At 43.9% G+C, this 17,225-nt stretch overlaps 2 protein-coding genes across 4 annotated transcripts in view; both read right to left on the bottom strand.

The window, feature by feature from the left end:
• Window positions 1-16,262, bottom strand: part of LOC138368670 (cytochrome P450 9e2-like) — a 93,625-nt gene extending 77,363 nt beyond the window's left edge. For all 3 annotated transcript variants that reach the window (XM_069331403.1, XM_069331402.1, XM_069331404.1), the window contains exon 1: window positions 16,105-16,262. The gene's annotated coding sequence lies outside the window, so the exon portion shown is untranslated. The remainder of the gene's footprint in view (window positions 1-16,104) is intronic.
• On the bottom strand, window positions 2,352-14,320 carry LOC138368595 (serine-rich adhesin for platelets-like). Its single transcript, XM_069331123.1, has 5 exons — window positions 14,263-14,320; window positions 13,801-13,994; window positions 10,376-11,211; window positions 3,695-4,217; window positions 2,352-2,723 (listed from the first exon to the last, which is right to left on the bottom strand). Exons 1-5 carry the CDS (start codon window positions 14,318-14,320, stop codon window positions 2,352-2,354), a joined length of 1,983 nt encoding a protein of 660 aa, XP_069187224.1.
• Window positions 16,263-17,225: the final 963 nt, after the last annotated feature.

The following is a 17,225-nucleotide window of genomic DNA, read 5'->3' as shown; positions in this document are numbered from 1 at the left end:
CCTCGATTTCCATTATCTGTACTCTTTTACATGCAGAACTCTATTAATTGGATTAACATGTGTTTATTATGAGTATTATTATTCATGTTCATAATCTATGTTCTCTTTGATGATAACGATAATGATTCTATAATGTTCATAGGATTAGATTATTATACATTGGACTGGTGAACGAACCACACTAGTTCCTGGACGTACTGAGTTCCAGTAATACCCCCCCAATGTAGGTGTTTGAGGCTTTGATTCATTTAATTATACAGCCCATTAATTATTTCAGTGATCATATTCTCTAGTATTTTATCCATAGTTACTGGTTCATCTAGGAATTTTCTAATGATCATATTTTCTTAGTTTCCCTCTTTACTATAAAAGCAGGTGGTCCTTCGTAATTGATTTTATTACATTAATATTTAAATATATAGAGTCAAGCCCCAAATGTCCCACAAATATATCTATCTGTGAGAAATAGTTTAAATCTATTTACTTGATATTCAGCTAATAGTTCTCTATTTTCTACATTCATCCACGTTTCGGTAAGTGCGATAATATCTATTTTTTCTGTGCAGACAAGAGCATTTAATTCGTTTATTTTATTTCTTAGACTTCTACTGTTAGTGTAATATACCTTAAGTGAATTGTTATTTTGAGGCCCTTTAATTTCCCTGATTATTTTACCAATTCCTTTCTCCCCCAAACACATACTTTTATTATCTCCTTCCTCCAAATCAATTCCCATTCCACTATCTGCTAACAGTTTAAACCCAAACAAACACCTGTAACCACTGGTTCCAACGAGTTCGCAACAGCAACAACCCCAGCCCTCGATAGATGAACCTCATCCCGAGCATACATTTCATTTCTTCCATAGAAGTATTCCCAGTTGTCTATGAAAGATATTGCATTAGATTTCCAATATCTCTCCAGCCTGCAATTGAAACCAAGTGCCCTTGACATCCATTCATTTCCCACTCCCTTTCTTGGAAGAATGCCACATATGATCGGGATTCCTCCCTTGTTCCTAACTAATTCTATTGCATTCTTGAATGTCTGTATTAGTTCCTCACTCCTAACTCGCCCAACATCATTACCCGCTGCACTAATACAAATAATGGGTTTGTTCCCATTTCCCGTCATAATATCTTTCATGTTTCCAACAATATCACCAATACCAGCTCCCGGATAGCAAACCCTTAACCTGTTTCTTTTATCTCTGGCACAAAACGTTCTGTCTAAATACCTCACCTGGGAATCTCCCACAACCAAAATTCGCTTTTCCTTTAGGGCACTTTGAGGGACCTGCGCTTCAATGTTCCTCGTTGCTTTGCCTTTGCCTCCTCGTTGAACTACAGGTTCACCACAGCACTCGTCCTCTAACACATTAAATGCGTTAGAAGCCCTTAGGCTATTAGGTGTCGGTTTTGCCAAGGTCTTCTTAAGACCCCTGCCCTTTACAACTTGCTAAGGCGAGGTCTTTTTAACACTGGTCACCTCCTTTGTTTCTTCCTGATGTTTACTGCTTCTCTCACATACTAGTGTGTTACTGCTTCTGCCACCCACTAATGTGTTACTGCTACTGTCACTGACAAGTGTGTTTCTGATACTGTCATCTATTTGGGTGCTACTGATACTGAAACTCACTAGTGCGATTCTGCTACTGTCACCCACAAGTACTCACCTATTTGTGCTTGCGGGGGTTGAGCTCTGGCTCTTTGGTCCCGCCTCTCAACAGTCAATCAACTGATGTACAAGTTCCTGAGTCTACTAGGCTTTATTATATCTACACTTGAAGCTGTGTATGGAGTCAGCCTCCACCATATCACTGCCTAATGCATTCCTCCTATTAACTAATCTGACACTGAAAAAGTTCTTTCTAACGTCCCTGTGGCTCATTTGGGTACTCAGTTTCCACCTGTGTCCCCTTGTTCGCATACCACCCGTGTTAAACAGTTTATCCTTATCGACCCTGTCAGTTCCCCTGAGAATTTTGTAGGTAGTGATCATGTCTCCCCTTACTCTTCTGTCTTCCAGTGTCGTGAGATGAATTTCCCGCAGCCTTTTTCTCGTAACTCATGCCTCTTAGTTCTGTGACTAGCCTAGTGGCATACCTCTGAACTTTTTCAAGCTTCGTCTTGTGCTTAACAAGGTACGGGTTCCATGCTGGGACCGCATACTCCAGGATTGGTCTTACATATGTGGTATACAGGGTTCTGAATGATTCCTTGCACAGGTTCCTGAAAGCTGTTCTGATGTTAGTGATGTTGTTAGATGTTTCCTCCGCTAATGTGTTACTGCTACTCACATCCGCTAGTGTGTTTCTGCTACTGTCTTCCACTACGGGAGTATTACTTTTGTCAAACTATTGTGTAACTGCTACTGTCACCCGCTAATCTGTTGTTGCTACTGTCACCCGCTACTGTGTTGTTGCTACTGTCAACCGCTAGTGTGTTGTTGCTACTGTCAACCGCTAGTGTGTTGTTGCTACTGTCAACCGCTAGTGTGTTGTTGCTACTGTCAACCGCTAGTGTGTTGTTGCTACTGTCAACCGCTAGTGTGTTGTTGCTACTGTCAACCGCTAGTGTGTTGTTGCTACTGTCAACCGCTAGTGTGTTACTTGTAATGACACATATTAGTGCATTACTGCTACCGTCCCCAGCTAGTGTATTACTGCTTATGCCACCCGTTAGTGCGTTATGGCTACTGTCACATGCTCGTTTGTTACTGTACTGTCACCAACGTTTGTAATAATGTAACTTTCACCCACATCTGTGTTACTGCTACTGTCACCCGCTAGTGTGTTGCTGATAATCTCACTTGACAGTGTGTTACTGCTACTGTCACCCGTAGCATTTTACTGCTAATGTCACATGCTAGTATGATATTATTACTCATTCCAACTAGTGTGCTGCTGCTACTGATACCCACAAGTGTGTTTCTGCTACTGTCACCTACTAGAATGTTATCGCTAGTCACATGCAAGTGTGTTACTGCTACTGTATCCAGCTAGTGTGTTACTACTACTGTCACCAGCTAGTGTGTTACTGCTACTGTCACCAGCTAGTGTTTACTAGTTGTGTTTTTACGGGGGTTGAGCTTTGCTCTTTCGGCCCGCCTCTCAACTGTGAATCAACTGTTTACTAACTACTTTTTTTTTTTTTTTTTTTTTTTTTTCCACACCACACACACACACACACACACACACACCCCAGGAAGCAGCCCGTGACAGCTGACTAACTCCCAGGTACCTATTTACTGCTAGGTAACAGGGGCATTCAGGGTGAAAGAAACTTTGCCCATTTGTTTCTACCTCGTGCGGGAATCGAACCCGCGCCACAGAATTACGAATCCTGCGTGCTATCCACCAGGCTACGAGGCCCCTTAGAGGCTACGAGGCCCCCTGTGTTACTGCTGCTGTCACCAGCTAGTGTGTTACTGCTACAGTTTCCCTGTAGTATTATACTGCAACTGTCACTCGCTAGTATGTGTGTTAAAATAACCAGCAAGTGCGTTATTGTTAATGTTACATGCAATAGTGTAACTGCTACTCTCACCCGATAGTGTTTTACTGCTAATGTAAATTGCCAGTGTGTTACTGTCATTGGCACCAGGTAGTATGTTACTGCTACTATCACCTACTAATGTGTTACTGCTTATGTCACCCGCTCTTGTGTTAATGCTTCAGTCCAGAACGTGTTACTGTCATTTTGTCTACTATCGCTAGTTTGTTACAGCTACTGTCAACTGCCAATGTGCTACTGGTACTGTCAACTGCCAATGTGTTACTGGTACTGTCAACTGCCAATGTGTTACTGCTACTGTCAACTGCCAGTGTGTTACTGCTACTGTCAACTGTCAATGTGTTATTGCTACTGTCAACTGCCAATGTGTTATTGCTACTGTCAACTGCCAATGTGTTACTGCTACTGTCAACTGCCAATGTGTTACTGCTACTGTCAACTGCCAATGTGTTACTGCTACTGTCAACTGCCAATGTGTTACTGCTACTGTCAACTGCCAATGTGTTACTGCTACTGTCAACTGCCAATGTGTTACTGCTACTGTCAACTGCCAATGTGTTACTGCTACTGTCAACTGCCAATGTGTTACTGCTACTGTCAACTGCCAATGTGTTACTGCTACTGTCAACTGCCAATGTGTTACTGCTACTGTCACTTCCTAGTGTGTTATTGATACTCAAACCCAGTAGTGTGTTACTGCAACTGTTAACCGCAGTATGTTACTGCTACTGTCACATGGTAGTGAGGTACTGTTACTGTCACCGACAAGAAAGTTCCTGCTACTATCACATGCAACTGTGTTACTGCTACTGTCACCATTAGTGTGTTTCTGCTATAGTTACCCGCTAGTGTGTTACTGTTACTGTCACTCGGAAGTTTGTTACTGCTACTGTCACCCTCTAGTGTGTTTCTGCATCTGCCACCCGCTAGTGTGTTATTGATACTCAAACCCACTAGTATGTTACTGCTACTGTCACCCGCAAGTGTGATACTGATATTCTTACCTGAAGTGTGTTGCTGCTACTGTCACCCGGTAGCATCTTACTGCTACTGTCACATGCTAGTGTTATTGTTATTCACTCCCACTAATGTGTTACTGCTACTGATACCCGCTAAGGTGTTAGTGCTACTGTCATGTGCAAGTGTGTTTCTGCTACTTATATTACTACTTGTATTACTGCTATGGTCACTAGCGTTTTACTGCGACAGTCAACTACGAATATGTTACTGCTACTGTCTCATACTAGTGTGTTACTGCTACAGTCACCCACTAGGGTTACTGCTTATCGCCCCCCCCCCCCTCCTAGTGTTGAAATTGAAATTGAAATTGAAATAAGTTTATTGAGGTAAAATACACACAAAGGGATGAGGTAGCTCAAGCTATTCTCACCCCATTCAGTACAACGTGTTAATATATACATAGACACACATCACAAATAAACACATTACCAAACATTTTGAGAGGTAAAAATATACATTTCCTCCTTCACAAGTAGTATGTTATCAGACGTACACACAAATACTTTTATGACCTAGGGATACTGTATAGACAATTTGCAAGACACCTGCAGATAATTCAACAAAATATTACAATCTTGGTGCAAAATTCTTATATCTCTCAAGAATATCATCAACCTTTCCGTTGTGACACATCCAGGCTATTTGTTCAGGAACAGTCCTTATCTCAGTGTTTCTATATACACTAATCAACGGACAATCAAGAATATAATGGGCAAGGGTGTGAGACCTTAACATACCACATAGTTTACACTTCGTGTCATTACCATGAACATCTATCCCATATTCCCAGTAATATTTGTACCCAAGCCTGAGCCGCATGTACACAGAGTCACTCCAAGCATTTCTCCTTTTACCATAAGTGAAATGGGTGTTTTGACTCACATACATGTAGTGTTGCATGGTTTGACTACTCTCATACATTATCTCTCTCCTCTCCACTCCCGCCTGTGCCTGAATATTTCTGATTTTGCTTCTTATTTGTCTCATTGTGAATTCACATTCAATGTCAACTTGTGGTTTTGATGTGGCACGTTTGGCCAAGTCATCCGCCACCTCGTTGAGCACTATTCCAACATGAGATGGAATCCACATGAATTTCACACTATAACCTTTCAGCTGTATCTCAGTTATTCTTCTCTTACAGTCCTCCACTATAGACATGAAGACTGGGTTTCGACTGTTTAAGGACTCCAGTGCTCCTCGGCTATCGACAAATACAAAAACATTTTTGTCGTCATGACGTACTTCCTCCAAACACGCCAGAATGGCCTGCAGTTCAGCTTGTGTGGATGATATATAATTACTAAGCCGGAGTTCAATTATCCTGTCCACAGTCCCAAACTCCGTATAATCCCTTATTAGGACACCACACCCTGCCCTGCCATCCTCCGCCACCGACCCGTCGCAATATACATGTAAACTGTTGCCTCTTGGTAACCGAGATATCATGCTTCCATACAAACACCGTAATTGTCCCGGTTCATGATGAATCTTTTTCACCTTAAGGGGTACAATTTCGACGTCTATTTTCTGTACTTTCCAGGGAGCAGACATATTACACTTTCGAGAGGGTTTACAGCAGTCAAGTACGTCGTATTCCCTGAGGTCATGAGCTAATCCTTTCGTATAGCGTGTCTCCCTCAGTTTCCTGGAAGTGTGTACGTCACTCAAGCAGGTCTGAACGCTCTCAAACAGCTTATCCCCTCCTTTTCTCCGCATGAAACGAATAGATACTCTAGTGTTAATGTCACGGACTCTATCACACACACTCTGTAAATTTAATTCCATTCTCATTATTTCAATCATTGCATTTCTTTGACATCCAAGAATAATCCTCATAGCCTCGTTCTGTATCAGCTCTATTTTTTGAATTCTGCCTTGGCCTGTGTAAGACAATACGGGTGCTGCGTAGTCTATCAGGGATCGAACAGTGCTTATGTATAACATCCGCAAGATAGGTACCCCAACACCTTTACCAGAAAAAGCCAGTGCTTTCAGAGGATGCAGACGGGCTTTACATAAGGTGCTGATATGATTTATTTCAGCATTTTTACTCTCACATGTGTATCCAACATACATGCCCAGATACTTGTACTTCTGTACACGGCTCAGTTCCACACCATTTAGAGTAAGTGTTATATTTCTTCGTTTCCTATACTCGTATTTGGTTTTATCTGCATTTATAACTAAGCCTAACTTGTGACAGGTTGTACCAAGTATGTTAAGAGCATCTTGAATTTTGTTCCCAGAAGTGCCTTGTATAAGAATGTCATCAGCATATATGATCGTCGTGACCCCTGGAGGATACATCTCTGATGCTAATCTGTTCATTAATACATTGAATAAGGTGGGACTTAATACTCCCCCTTGTGGGGTACCTAACTGAAACCTCCGTTCCTCAGACATGTATCCCTGGTAATACACCTGACCTTTTCTGCCTTGCAGGTAATCCCTTATCCAGTGTAGCAATCTCCCTGTTATTCCCAGATTGGCTAATTCGTATAAGATTACTTCCCCATTGGCTTTATCAAACGCTCCTTGTAGATCAACAAAAACTCTACAATTGTCATCCACATTAGACAAACACTTTAAGAGACAATCCGCAGTACTTTTGCCTTTGATAAAACCAAAGAGATTATTGGACATGTTATCACCTACAAGGTAGAGTAGCCTATTTAACAAAATCCTTTCCATCATTTTACAAAAGCAGGATATTAAGGAGACAGGTCTGTAGCCTCCGTTTGACTTAGGGATAGGAATGATGACAGCCTCTTTCCATTTTCTTGGTAACTTTCCCTCTCTATAACTCATATTAAACAAATCAAGTAAGGGATTAGGTTTCATACCGGCTAAATAATTAAGTATGTCATACGTTACTCCATCTTTTCCCGGAGCAGTAGAGCTGCCACTTTTTATAGCATCCAGTAGCTCATCGTGGGTTATCTCAGTGCATGCTATAGATCTTGTATTTAGGGCACATAAAGTTACTCCATTTCTAATATTTTCCCATGACTCAATGGTGACTCTCGTGTCTGCAGGTAAGGACTCCATACCAGCAGCACTTGCCCATTTATCTACTAACTCATTAGCAACTTTCCCTGGATCTGAGTGAGCAATGAATTTGGTCTTACAACCCCTGACTTTATTTACTGCTCTCCATATGTCTTTAAGGTTCTTAGTATTACCAATGGCCTGAGCAAAGTCTTGCCAGTATCTGTCCCGCGCCTCCTTCCTCACCTGACTGCATTCCCTAGCCACTTCCAACATTGTATTTTTCTCTTCATCCCTCATTCCATTTTTTAACCATGCTTTATGCGCACCCCGTAGCATTCTCTCCCATCCCTTGACTTGCTGATCATTGGAATATTTAAATTTCTTAGGTCCGTGCGTCTTGCTTCCCCTGCCCCCGTTATTTTCCCTCTGTACTAATTTCTCTATGTTCTCGACCATATCCTCGTAAAAACTATCAACGCAGAGCGGCGTGTAATGTTGATACCAATCTCCCATATTTTGAATAAAATAATTTTTCATATCTTTCTTAATATTTAGCCTTTTCCTTTGAAAGTGGACTTGTTTTTTCCCCAGTGGTAATTCAACGTTCAAGGCAAAGTGGTCACTAAGTAGTTCCCGAACAACCCGAGCCTCCCCCATAATCCCCTGAGAGTTTAAAACGCAGGCATAGTCAAGCCGTCCTCCCCTGATGTGAGTTGGTTCATTGTTTCCCAATAGACAGGTATCTGGATGATCTTGTAGAAACTGTAACCACTTGACCCCATTAGCATTAATACTACCCACTGTCCCAAGGCTTGTGTGCCGAGCATTAAGGTCCCCAATGACCAGTGAAGGATTAGTATAAATGCAGTCAGGTAAATAGTTAGCGTCGAAGCAGTTCCTGGATACATACAAATTAACTACAATAAATTCCCCTTCCCTTAATGATAATTTAACACAGACACTCTCTATACCTTGCGTTTTTGATGGCGGTTCTACTAACTCTGCTGGTATGGAGTTCTTAACATAAATCGACGTGCCTCTGATGTTATTTGCAGCGAAGAGGTGAAACCCTTTATAGCCATTTAATTTCAATAATCCTTCATTCCTATCCCCTGTCTCCTGGAGAGCTACAACATCAATATCATTTCCCATCACATAACAATGAACATCTGTAACCCTGTTTCTCAAACCATTAACATTCCATGACAACACTTTCAGTCTAGGGTGATCCATTATTAATCAATTCATTGCCTAAGTCATCCCCAATAAGTTCACTAAATGATAGCCATACCTTGTATAACATCTCCCACCTCCTCCCAAGTTCACCAGTAAAAGCGACATTGCGATTCTCAAGAGATTTTTTCAGCCCTGAGATGTCCATTATTGGCCCAAATGATTCCTTCATTTCATGTGTAATTATAGGGTTCTTCCTTTCACTACGACTACCATCATTCACACACACTTCACTTTCCTTCATTTCATCACTCAATATTTCATTTTTGTCCTCAACCACTATATCCTGACTATCCTTCACCGTTTTGTGATTTTCCTTGACCTCCTGAACGTTTAATTTAGCCTCGATGGACTCGATTCTCTGCCCCAGATTTTGGAGGAACTCACCAACTTTTTTAAATTCAGCCCACACTTCCTTGACCATATTATTATGACCCTCTCTCTGAGCCACAGTAGCCACTTCACTCACCGTTACACTGTCACTGCCGGAGTCCTGAGTGGTGGCGTGGCTGCTTGTTGCTGGAGCCTGCCTAAGTAAAGGTGACTCCTTTACCCACGCATTCGTCCGGTTCACTGGCACTGTTTGGGGCAGACTGTTTTGCTGTGCTCCCGGTGTCTGGGTAAGAGCTCTTGCTTGCTCTGTAACATTCACCGGCCGGAGAACAGCCATACTCGGCCTCTTGCTACACACAGCCGAGCTCGCATTGTGAACACCTCCACAGTTGCAGCATCTGGGAACTATTTTCTCACCCAGATTCAGTCTGTTTCTACACACAGTAGAGAGGTGAGACTTTCCGCAGAAACGACATCGTGGATCATTTTGACAGCTCCAGGATTTATGCCCCCATCTGCAGCATTTCAGGCATATTATGGGCTCTTCCACGTACTTTGCTACATGCCTGTAGCCAGCCCCGGTGATGAACACTTTTTCGGGTACGTCACCTCTCACTAGAGCCACCACCTGACTCCTAGCTTCACCTTTAATAAGGTGACGCTTGGCCCACACAAATCGTTGGTCGTCGAGTATAAACTCGGGGTCCAGAATCTGAGGGTATTTATAGATAATTACCTTCGTCAGCTTCTCGTTCCCCTCCGGTATTTCCATAAGAATTCCATCATATCCTTGCTGGCTAAGAAACGTCACTGCCTCCCTAGAACCTACCGTTAAGTAAGGTCTGTTTACACCTTCCTTCAGCAGGGGCTCGAACTTGCGATGTTCTCTTCCGAGTTTGACGGTCCACAGCAGCTTCTGATGATAGGCCAACGTGCATGAGGCAGGGAAGAGAAGCCTCCATCTCCGCTGATCCTCACCTTCCTGACATCGTTCCGTCCGTTTGTCTGCATCAGTCTCGGCGTCGTTCTTCATTCTTTTATCGTTTCCGTTAAGTGTATTACTGTCCACACTACGCCTTGCCTCCTGTCTTCTTCGTTTCTTCTTATTCCTTGTCAGAACTTCTAGATACTCGCCCTCCTCGTCTGACTGGCTGCTTTCAGGGTCCATGTTAATAACGCCGTGAGAAGTAGCCATGTCTTCTGGTGACTGAGTCTCCATCTCAGTACCCAGCATGGGGGGAGGGGGGGGGGAAGGTGCGGAGCAGGTATCTTGACCCGACCGCGTCCCAGGTAAGACTGTCCCTCCTAGTGTTTTACTACTACGGTCACTCACTATTGTGTTACTGCTTCTGTCACCAACTAGTGTGTATATGTTACTGTCTCCTGCTAGTATGTTACTGCTACTGTCACATGCTAATTTGTTACTGCTTTTGTCACCCAATAGTGTGTTATTGCTTCTGTCAATCACATGTATGTTACTGCTACTCTCACAAGCTAGTGTTTTTCTGCTACTCACAAGTGTGTTACTGCTACTGTCACCTATTAATCTGTAACTGCTACTGTCACCTATTAATACGTAACTGCTACTGTCACATGCTAGTGTGTTGCTGTAACTGACGCTCACTTGTATGTTAATGCTACTCTCACCATCTAGTGTGTTACTGCTACTGTCACCTACTAATATGTTAACGCTTCTCTCACATACTAGTGTGTTACTGCTTCTGTCACCCACAAATGTGTTACTCCTACTGTCACTGACTAGTGTGTTACTGATACTGTCATCCATTAGGGTGTTACTGATTTTGAAACTCACTAGTGTGATACTGCTATTGTCTCCGACTAGTGTGTTACTGATACCGTCATCCACTTGTGTGTTACTGCTACTGTTACACTCTAGTGTATTACTGTTACTATCACCCGCTGGTGTGTTACTGCTTCTGTCACCAACCAGTGTGTTATTGCTACTGTCTCCCGCAGGTGTTACTACAACGGTCACCTGTAGTGAGTTAGTGCTACTGTCACATGCTAGTGTGTTACTGCTTCTATCACACACTAGTGTGTTACTGCTTCTATCACACACTAGAGTGTTACTGCTAATGTCACCAGCTAGTGCCACCTGCTAGTGTATTACAGCTACTGCCACTCGATGATGTGTTTCTGCTAAAGCCTCCAGCTAGTGTGTTATTTTTACTACCTCACAGTAGTATGTTACTGCTACTGTCACATGCTAGTGAGTTACTGCTAATGTCACTTGCAAGTTTGTTACTGCTACTGTCACTCACTAGTTGTTACTGCTTCCCTCACCCGCTAGTGTGTTACTGTTACCCACTAGTGTGTTACTTTTACCCACTAGTGTGTTACTGTTACCCACTAGTGTGTTACTGTTACCCACTAGTGTGTTACTGTTACCCACTAGTGTGTTACTGTTACCCACTAGTGTGTTACTGTTACCCACTAGTGTGTTACTGTTACCCACTAGTGTGTTACTGTTACCCACTAGTGTGTTACTGTTACCCACTAGTGTGTTACTGTTACCCACTAGTGTGTTACTGTTACCCACTAGTGTGTTACTGTTACCCACTAGTGTGTTACTGTTACCCACTAGTGTGTTACTGCTACTCTCAACTAATAGTATGTTACTGCTACTGTCACATGCTAGTGTGTTACTGCTACTGTCACCAGCAAGTGTGTTACTGCTAAGGTTACCAGGTAGTGTGTTAATGATATTGTCACATGCTAGTATGTTACTGCTACTGGCACACTCTAGTGTGTTACTGTTACTGCTAAACGAAAGTGTGTTACTGCTACAGTCACAACTGGAGTAAAATTCATTAACTGTGGGAAGTGTGCTCATACGCTGGTGTGCTCCTCGAAGCGTAGATAGAGAAGCAAGTTCTTATCGTCATGTTGACGAACACACCAGAGGTCACCCCCTTAATCTAAACACTTTAGCACTAGATATGGTCGAAGGTGCAGGATCAATCCGGTTTGAAGCAAATGTAATTCAATCAAAATCAGTATGAGTTTATCTCATAAATATGAAAAAATAAATTAGTTATTGATAATGAATGATTTAAAATATTTATGGCACCTCCTGTAGAAAATTCCAAAAGCTCAAGAAAATTTTTGCTCCGTAAATTACATTTTTTTTAATTAGTAACACGATGAGGGGTTGTGGAAAGATTAAAAGGGGTTATCTTGAGGTTATCTTGAGATGATTTCGGGGCTTTAGTGACCCCGCGGCCCAGTCCTCGACCAGGCCTCCGCCCCCAGGAAGCAGCCCGTAACAGCTGACTAACACCCAGGTACCTATTTTACTGCTAGGTAACAGGAGCATAGGGTGAAAGAAACTCTGCCCATTGTTTCTTGCCGGCGCCCGGGATCGAACCTGGGACCACAGGATCTTGTCCAGTGTGCTGGACAAGATCCAGGACCACAGGAGTCCAGTATGCTGTTCGCTCGGCCGACAGGCTCCGGGATGGGGTAAGGGGGTGGAGGAAAGGACGGGGTTGGAGGAAAAGTGTTGGGGGACTGGGATTGGGTGAGGGTGAGAGGGGAAGAAGAGGCGGGGGGAAGGGACAGGGAGAAGAGGACCAGTAATGGTTCGGGAAAAGGGCTGGGAATGGGTACAAGTAAGGGATGGGAAGGGAGGTGAAAGGGGCAGGAGAAGGTGCAGGGGGGAAGTGGCGAGGTAAGGTGTGGGGATACGGGACTAAGGAAATGGGTAAGGTAAGTGATTATGGAAGGGGCAGGGGAAGGACGGGGAAAAGGATCTATCTTGAGTTGATTTCGAGGCTTTAGAGTCCCCGCGGCCCAGTCCTCGACCAGGCCTCCACCCCTAGGAAGCAGTCCTTGACAGCTGACTAACTCCCAGGTGCCTATATACTGCTAGGTAACAGGGGTATAGGGTGAAAGAAACTCTGACCATCGTTTCTCGCCGGCGACCGGGATCGAACCCGGGACCACAGGATCACGTGCCCAGCGTGCTGTCCGCTCGGCCGGCCAGCTCCCGGAATATATGGTGGTCATATACAGTTGTGTTATGATGGTCATATACAGTTGTGTTATGATGGTCATATACAGTTGTGTTATGGAGGTCATATACAGCTGCGTTATGGTGGTCATATACAGCTGTGTTATGGTGGTCATATACAGCTGTGTTATGGTGGTCATATACAGCTGTGTTATGGTGGTCATATACAGTTGTGTTATGGAGGTCATATACAGCTGTGTTATGGTGGTCATATACAGCTGTGTTATGATGGTCATATACAGCTGTGTTATGGTGGTCATATACAGCTGTGTTATGGTGGTCATATACAGCTGTGTTATGGTGGTCATATACAGCTGTGTTATGATGGTCATATACAGCTGTGTTATGGTGGTCATATACAGCTGTGTTATGGTGGTCATATACAGCTGTGTTATGGAGGTCATATACAGCTGTGTTATGGTGGTCATATACAGCTGTGTTAAGGTGGTCATATACAGCTGTGTTATGGTGGTCATATACAGCTGTGTTAAGGTGGTCATATACAGCTGTATTAAGGTGGTCATATACAGCTGTATTAAGGTGGTCATATACAGCTGTGTTAAGGTGGTCATATACAGCTGTGTTATGATGGTCATATACAGCTGTGTTAAGGTGGTCATATACAGCTGTGTTATGATGGTCATATACAACTGTGTTATGGTGATCATATACAGCTGTGTTATGTTGGTCATATACAGCTGTGTTATGATGGTCATATACAGCTGTGTTATGATGGTCATATACAACTGTGTTATGATGGTCATATTCAGCTCTGTTATAGTAGTCATATACAGCTGTGTTATGGTGGTCATATTCAGCTCTGTTATAGTAGTCATATACAGCTGTGTTATGGTGGTCATATTCAGCTGTGTTATGGAGGTCATATACAGCTGTGTTATGGTGGTCATATACAGCTGTGTTATGGTGGTCATATTCAGCTGTGTTATGGTGGTCATATACAGCTGTGTTATGGTGGTCATATACAGCTGTGTCAAGGTGGTCCATATACAGCTGTGTTATACTCCCCCATCATGACCTCCCTCATATCCCTCCCTACATATCTCTACCTGAAACCACCACCCACTCTATGTACCATCTCTGCCCCAAATCACCTCCATTTCTGCCTCCACCCACCATCTTCACCATCGCCACCACTACCATCTCCTCCACCCACCACCAATAACAACAACATCATGCACACAGGGGGGAATGTGACGGGAAAGGAGCATGGGTGGAAGGGGCACTGAGAAGAGTCTGGAGAATAGGCTACTGAAACTGCGGGGAAAGGGGTTGGGGAAAGGTCGTGGGGTGAATGGCAAGGTAAAGGGACGGGGAAAGGGGCTAAAGAAAGGGGTTGTGGAAGGGCAGAGGGAATCGTTGTGGTAGAGTTGGGGGTTAAGGGCTATGGTGAGTGGAGGGGAAAGGTGCAGAGGGAAAGGGCGGAGGGAAGGGGGGAAAGAGCTATGGGAATGGGCGGGGGGTGGGGTGACAGTGGCAATGGGAAGGGGATGGGTGACAGGGCCATGTGAAGTGGCTTGGTGAAAGGAGAAATGGGAATTTTCAAGGGGTAGGGGGAAGGTGTGGTGTAAGGTGTTGGGGAAGAGGTTGCTGAAGGGGCAGGGGAAGGGTGGCGGTGTAGGGATTGGGAAGTAATTGAAGAATAGGCTAGGGTAAGGGACTGGGAAAGAGAATAGGGACCCACTTATAACTGATGTCCTTCATCCTTCATTTAACCTACTTCGTCCCTGAATGTCACCTCTGACACACACAGGAACTTTACGTTCATATACAACAATTTAATATTTGACTTTCACCCAGTAAGCCCTTCTCTGCCACACACCAAGCACCCACTCTCACTCAATCACTCCTTCCCTCAGTTATTGGTCTCATCATTTAGTATTGATTATCCAACCCGTCCTCTTAAAATTAAGTCGCCTTTCGCTCCTATGCACGCTTTGCCAAAAATTGACGTAATTTGAAATGAAATCGGCTCACGAAAGTGGTGTACTGTCCCGTTTTCTGTTTTGAGTTCTCCGGTTTACTTGGTTAAATTAGGAGAGGAAACATTCAATTAACGGTTTTCATGACGTTTCGAAACCTTAGGAGAACTTCCTGCCCTCCTAACCTACCACAGGACCCTAAACATGCTGGTCATATGGGGAGCCGGTCGGCCGAGCGGACAGCACGCTGGACTTGTGATCCTGTGGTCCTGGGTTCGATCCCAGGCGCCGGCGAGAAACAATGGGCAGAGTTTCTTTCATCCTATGCCCCTGTTACCTAGCAGTAAAATAGGTACCTGGGTGTTAGTCAGCTGTCACGGGCTGCTTCCTGGGGGTGGAGGCCTGGTCGAGGACCGGGCCGCGGGGACACTAAAGCCCCGAAATCATCTCAAGATAACCTCAAGATATGCTGTTTTGGAAAAAAAAATCAACAGTTATCTTCAATTGTTTTTCATTTTCATATTACGTCCATTTTCGGTCATACAGGCAAACGGCCAAATTCATACGTAATTTGAAAGAGGACAGATAAACCATTATTCCTTGACTTTTAGCCGTTAGTCCATAAAACTAATAATTCATTGTGTCGGGGAAAGGTAGCCAGGGTATATAAACATGTCAAACAATTCTAGATCCCACCCAAGGTCAAATGACTGACCCATCATAGTATGCAACCCCCCGCAACAACCTGTCAAACTCTTAGGTACAAATTTACTGTTATGTCAACAGGATTATTAAGTGATAGGATATGCGCCCAACCGTTTCTCTCCCGCACGAGATATGAACCCGAAATTCACGACTGTGAGACTAGCGAATCCAACTGTACTACCAAGGTTCTCTTGAAACTCAAAACTACGTTTTATAAGGCCTGTTGATCGCCAATAGTCACACCAATTTCCCTTTGAGATTAAAGCTAGTCTCGTAGACAGCATCACAAGTCTTTCACGCACTCCAGTAATCCCTACTAAGTCAATTTTACCTTGTAAAGTGTAACCACAAGTTCGACAGCTGCGCGTGCGTCCACTCTCAGCCAGGGCTCTTCACCAACTGATAATTAATGCATCCCTTCCTCATGCACCACATTTACTGTACGTGTCTCCGTGTGCACTTCTCCACGGCGCATATTAGTCTCTATATACTCTAAAAAGTATGTCGTCTGTCGATGTACAAGTATGTTGTATGTCGTATAAAAGAGAGGCGTCTGGAACACATTCTGACACACACAGATATACAAATATGCATGCTAAGGACATAATTCATGTGTCAATGTAAATCTTGGCACGTGACAGCTAACAGTCTTAGAAAATATCAAGGACGTTGAGGAAGAACTGGCGGCTAGAGTGCCAGTCACGATGTTACAGCAGTATTGCTCATACTATGGTGCGGCCCACTGTGGGATGGGTGGGGGGTGTTTTGGCAGGGAGGGTTGTTGCTGTGAGAGTAAGTGACGAGGCTCGTGATCTTGCTGTTGTCGGTATGTGGCTGGCGGTATAGTTTTGGGACGAGGGATGTGTCCGGTGGTGTTGCTGGAGAGGAGATACAGCCTGGTGGAGTATTTGTGAAAGTGTGGGACGTGGCAACTGGTGTTGTTGTTGGACAGGGGTGTAGTTGGTAGGGTTGTAGAGGGAGAGAGAGATGTTGCTGGTGGTGTTGCTGTGGGATGAAGATATATGCCAGGTGGGGTTGAGGTGGGATGGTGATATATGTATGGTGGTGTTACTGTCTGATGGAGATATATGCCTCTTGGTGTTGCTATCGGATGGAGATATATTACTGGTGGTGGTGCTGTTGGAAGACGAAATCTGGATGGTGGTGTTTCTGTGGGATGGAGATATGTCTAGTGGTGTTGCTGTGGGATGGAAATATATGCTTGTGGTGTCGCTGTGGGATGGAAATATTTGCTGGTGGTGTTGCTGTGGGATGGAGATATGCCTAGTGGTGTTGTTGTGGGATTGAAATATTTAACTGGTAGTGTTGCTGTAGGAAAGGGATTTATAGCTGGTGGTTTTGCTGTGGGATGTTCATATGGCTGGTGGTATTGCTGTGGGATGGAGATATGCGCGGTGGTGTTGCTGTGTAATAGAGATATATGGTTGGTGG

Source organism: Procambarus clarkii, chromosome 25, assembly GCF_040958095.1.
Source record: "Procambarus clarkii isolate CNS0578487 chromosome 25, FALCON_Pclarkii_2.0, whole genome shotgun sequence".
Taxonomy (NCBI): Eukaryota; Metazoa; Arthropoda; class Malacostraca; order Decapoda; family Cambaridae; genus Procambarus; species Procambarus clarkii.
This window is presented reverse-complemented; position numbering and strand designations above follow the sequence as displayed.

Excerpts from the sequence above, each read along its gene's own strand:
- LOC138368595 (XM_069331123.1), bottom strand. The coding sequence starts at position 14,320 with ATGTTGTTGTTATTGGTGGTGGGTGGAGGAGATGGTAGTGGTGGCGAT. Across the intron at positions 13,995-14,262 it reads TGGTGGCGATGGTGAAGATG|CTGAATATGACCACCATAAC; the intron begins GTGGGTGGAGGC and ends TCCATAACACAG. Across the intron at positions 4,218-10,375 it reads ACAGTCTTACCTGGGACGCG|TTGCAGTAACACACTACTGG; the intron begins GTCGGGTCAAGA and ends TGCGGTTAACAG.